We start from the raw sequence: 4,533 nt of genomic DNA, 5'->3' as shown, positions 1-4,533 counted from the left end.
AGAAGGAAATAATTTAGTTTTAGTGGAGTTACATTTTTAGAAAAAGGAAAAGAAGATAGGCAAGTAAGTTTCACGCGAGGTTAGGTGTAGGTGGAGAAAAAGCAACAGAGAAGAGAGAAGGAAAAGTAATATAGTGTTGGTATTTAAAATAAACAGAAAGCCTTATATATGTATATAGTAGGGGAAAGTATTGTTGGTTCATCCATTAAATAAAAATAGAAATGATTCGTCTAGCACCATTATCAGAAGTACCTACAAATGATGAAGAAAGTGATTCTTCAAAGACGACATGGAGAAATTGTCTTAGAACTCATTTCTCTTTGATCTTCATCACTAAGAAATCTGACCTCACGATTCTTCTGAGTGTTCTTGGCTGCCCTCTCTTTCCTATTTCTTCCCATCCTAAAATACCCATTACTCAAGTAAGTACCTTTCCTTTTTCACTCATATATATTTGGGTATCTAGGAATTTTCTTTCACTAGTTCATAATATTCTACTAATTCATCAATACACCAATGTACTAGCAATAATTTGCACCTTTTTTATAAATACAATACTTAAGTCCACATTGTGGGGCTCGATGCACTGTTTCAAGTAAAGCACATATAAAATAATAATTTGAAAATAGTACTTCAAAATTGCTACTCTAGTAGATCTTGGATTGGATTCAGACTTTTAAGCTGTGAAGGTGGGATATTCATTTATTGTGCATAGAAAAATATTAAATGGTTTTGTACAATATTGAATGCATATTTGGCTTGTAGTTATGTGACTTAATTGGTTATTAAATGTTGCATCATAGATTTCGTCATCATATAAATATATTATTGAACACTTCATAGTAGCAAGTGGTTGTAAGAAGATACAGGGGGTAGTGAAGAACATGTATGCAAGTGGAAAAGTGTTAATGTCCATAATGGATACTAGCTCACCTTCTAGTACCATTTCACAAAAAAAGATGCTTTGTTTTACAGCAAATGGTACCTAACAAGTGGTTGATTGAGTAAGTGGTTGTTGGTCAGAAAGTTATAGCTAGAAGTGATGGTAATGTTGCTTGGAGGCACACGCCTTGGCTAGGTTCTCATGATGCCAAAGGAGCCATCCTCCCTCTACGTCGAGCTCTTCAGGAAAGTCACATCATCACCCCATACTCATTTGTTAAAAAGATAAATATTTATTACTTACTAGAAACTCTTTATCTTTATGGTAATGGGGATGGGAATATTCCCCATTAGTGGCAGGCAAATTAAATATGGATTCTTGATTTTCTATTACCTTTCCCATGTTCCTACCTACCTCACTACCCATTGATTCTCATCTCTAAGTGAAAAGCCAACACTAAAGCATGTCCTTCTCCTCTAGTACGTGTGACCACTTATTTCACAACTTTCAGACAATACATTAATAAACTTGATATTTTTTTTCCAGAAAAAGAACCAATTTCCCTTTGTACAAATCAGGCAAACACCTTGTTTTGTGGTGACTATTCTGCATTTTAGTAAATAAAGATACTAAAAGTAATAAGGTTGTTTGTGTACTTTGGGAATCTTCCTTCTTCATTAAACTTGGACCCAATCTTTATTAGATAGATTAAAAATAGAATATAAATAGTACTAGTATTCTATTTACTTTGTTCCAAATGAACATCATTTGGGTTTGATCTAACAAACTAGTGCTGCTAAACTTGCAAATTTGATTTTGCCAGAAAGGAAAAACTACCTCTCTTTCTCCTAACACAGAATGTGTCTGTAGGGACTTGATCCACTAGCTCTAGCAGCAATTTTCTCTGCAGCTGAGTACATTGGCGAAAAGAAAATCTTGGGTATTGATTCCTTTGTTCTAAAGTTATATTCCAATCATCCTGACTTAACTGAAAGGAGTCACAACACAGTAGAGATGATCAAGCATGTCATCTTTGGTACTTTAGTCAAAGAAGTGGATTGCTAGTTTATGTAGAAGACTCATACTTGACTAGAATCCAATCTCCTGGTCCCCTCCAACATATTGGAAAACAACAATGGGTACAAAAGTGGAGGACTATTGGGCTGTAGAGAGCGTGATGATTGCACATTCAAGTTGTTCAAGCATGATTATCACAAGATTTGGGGATAACTTAAAGGTTGGGCCTACAATCACCAAAATAAAAGAGACATATCCATCGATGATGTTGCATTTAACGTCCTTGATCTCTCTATTGACTCCTTCATGCCTTATCAAAGACTAATCAAGGGATATCCTGAGGACAATCTTGACTGGAGGTCACCATTAGATCAATAAAAATGATCATACTATCTTATATATTATTTCTCTTGATGATACTGACCTACACACTATTATTGAATATCCTAAGAGTGGTTTTTATTTTTCCTTAATGACTAGTCATTTCATTTGATATTTTCCCTCTTTGTTCTATTTTATATGCAGCTAACAGATCATCATAGGAAATGTATTAATATCTTCTTTTGGGTGTAATTCTTGAACTTGTTGTATCAATGTAGGATTGATTTCTCATCCTTATTCTCTTTAGAAATTGAAAAATTCAATACTCCATTCATCTTGCTTTATTTCTGTTGTTCTTTTTTATTGCTCTAAGCAAGTTACAATTGTCACGATCCAACTCCGTAGGCCGCAACTGGGTTCCGACCTGGACCCTCTCATGCGTATTTATCAACTACACTTAAGTTGAACCGTGTGTGATGTGATACTATATACAAAAACCCCAATAGTTTAAAACTTAAAAACTTTTTCATGTACATGTAGCCTCTTTCATTTGTATCATATCATGAAAGGGCACGCGAGCCGACAAAGCTGCTATAACAAAAACATTCACAACATATCGAATACGCAACATCGAAACTAACTCACAAACAACCCACATATACATATGTCTACAGACCTCTAAGAATAGTAACAACAACATATGGCGGGACAAGACCCCCGCCGTACCCCTGAATGTAAAATATATACATTAAGTGACCAGCATCAAAATTTAGGCTCCAGAACAGTGAAGCACTTCCGACACAGCTGAGAAAAACTCCTACGCTGATGGATCTCCAGAATAAATATCTGTACCTGCGGGCATGAAACGCAGCCCCCCCGAGAAAAGGGGGTCAGTACGATATATGTACTGAGTATGTAAAGCATAACACATCGTAACTGAGATCATAACTGAAATAGGGATGCAGGGGATAAGTATAACAATTAACAAATTACTGTACCTACACCTTAGGACACGTGATCCTATACACCATCATATACTGTGCCCGGCCCTCTAGTGAACTCAATGTCATTATCATTACTTCATAATCACATATCATCGAGTCATAATGCATTTCATTTCATCATATCATTGTATACGGTATCATACTATCGTACACGGTATCATCTTATAATGTATATCATCGTATTATACCCGGTTCACTACGGGGCTCAGGGTCATAATGTATTGCTTTAATCTTATATGCATGCCTACATAAAGTATCCGGCCCTTTAGTGAGGGACTCGGTGAATGGAGTGATGTACGTCTATAGCGTACCATCATAATATAAATATGTACCCGGCCCTCTAAGGAGGGACTCGGTGTTCCTTCCTTATTTCACCACATATACTATCATATTATAGCCGACCCGGGACTCAGTGAATAATCATATCGTCATAACATATAACATATATCACACCTCATGTACGGCATCGTCTCCTCATGCGTGGAACTATACACATTCGGCCCGGGACGCGGTGAAAGAAGCAGTAACATTGTGCACAATAACATATCCCAGCCCATCATGGGACTCGAGGAAGGATGGGTTACAGTATGCATGAGTAGAGTAGTGAGAAACCATATGCAACTAAGTCATTGTCTAAGACTCGATGAAACAGTCAAGTGAACCGTCACCTGAAGACTGGGGGAGTAATTATCCGAGGTATCCCTTTAGATGTCATTAGGGATTATATCAGTTGGGGCTTCAGGGATCACAAACATGCATCAAAATAATGCCACATAATTCATGCAATCAGAAATATAGTCTATGCAATCAGAAACACAATTTATCTAGTCAAAGACTCAACTCATGCAATCAACGGCATTTATCATTTTAGAGCCTCTAAAAAGGGGAGCTGGTACCTCTACTTTCTATTCATTATATAGCAGGCTCGAGAATAGTAGTTTGACTACTTTCAGACTCTTAATGTTCAGGAGTGACTACAAGTCACGAGTTACAATCAGAGCTCATAAATAGAATTACCTCTAAACCTATATCATATACCATTTCACTTAAAGTTAAGCCATTCCAAAGGAAAGAAGAAATAGGCTTTACATGTACTAGTTTTCATCACCTAGAAGACAAAAAGGCAATGACTCAGCTATTGCAGAAGTTCTAATACCAAGAAGTAAACAAGAGTCTCGACTCATACTCAGGGCTTTACGAATGAATTGAATCCCAAATATCGTATACATATCATTCATAACTTATATCTAAGACATGACAAAAGAAAAGAAGAATAGTTCTACATATCTATTCCAAAAACACGCCAAA

The 4,533-nt window shown here is 36.4% G+C and overlaps 1 protein-coding gene across 1 annotated transcript; it reads left to right on the top strand.

Moving 5' to 3' along the window:
• Window positions 1-221: 221 nt before the first annotated feature.
• LOC129870156 (uncharacterized) lies at window positions 222-2,278 on the top strand. The gene is given in 7 exon segments (XM_055944788.1): window positions 222-422; window positions 804-953; window positions 955-1,126; window positions 1,752-1,916; window positions 1,919-1,990; window positions 1,993-2,154; window positions 2,157-2,278. Coding segments are annotated over 7 exon segments (1,044 nt in total).
• The last annotated feature ends 2,255 nt before the right edge of the window (window positions 2,279-4,533 follow it).

This window comes from Solanum dulcamara, chromosome 10 (genome assembly GCF_947179165.1).
Source record: "Solanum dulcamara chromosome 10, daSolDulc1.2, whole genome shotgun sequence".
Classification (NCBI taxonomy): Eukaryota; Viridiplantae; Streptophyta; class Magnoliopsida; order Solanales; family Solanaceae; genus Solanum; species Solanum dulcamara.
This window is presented reverse-complemented; position numbering and strand designations above follow the sequence as displayed.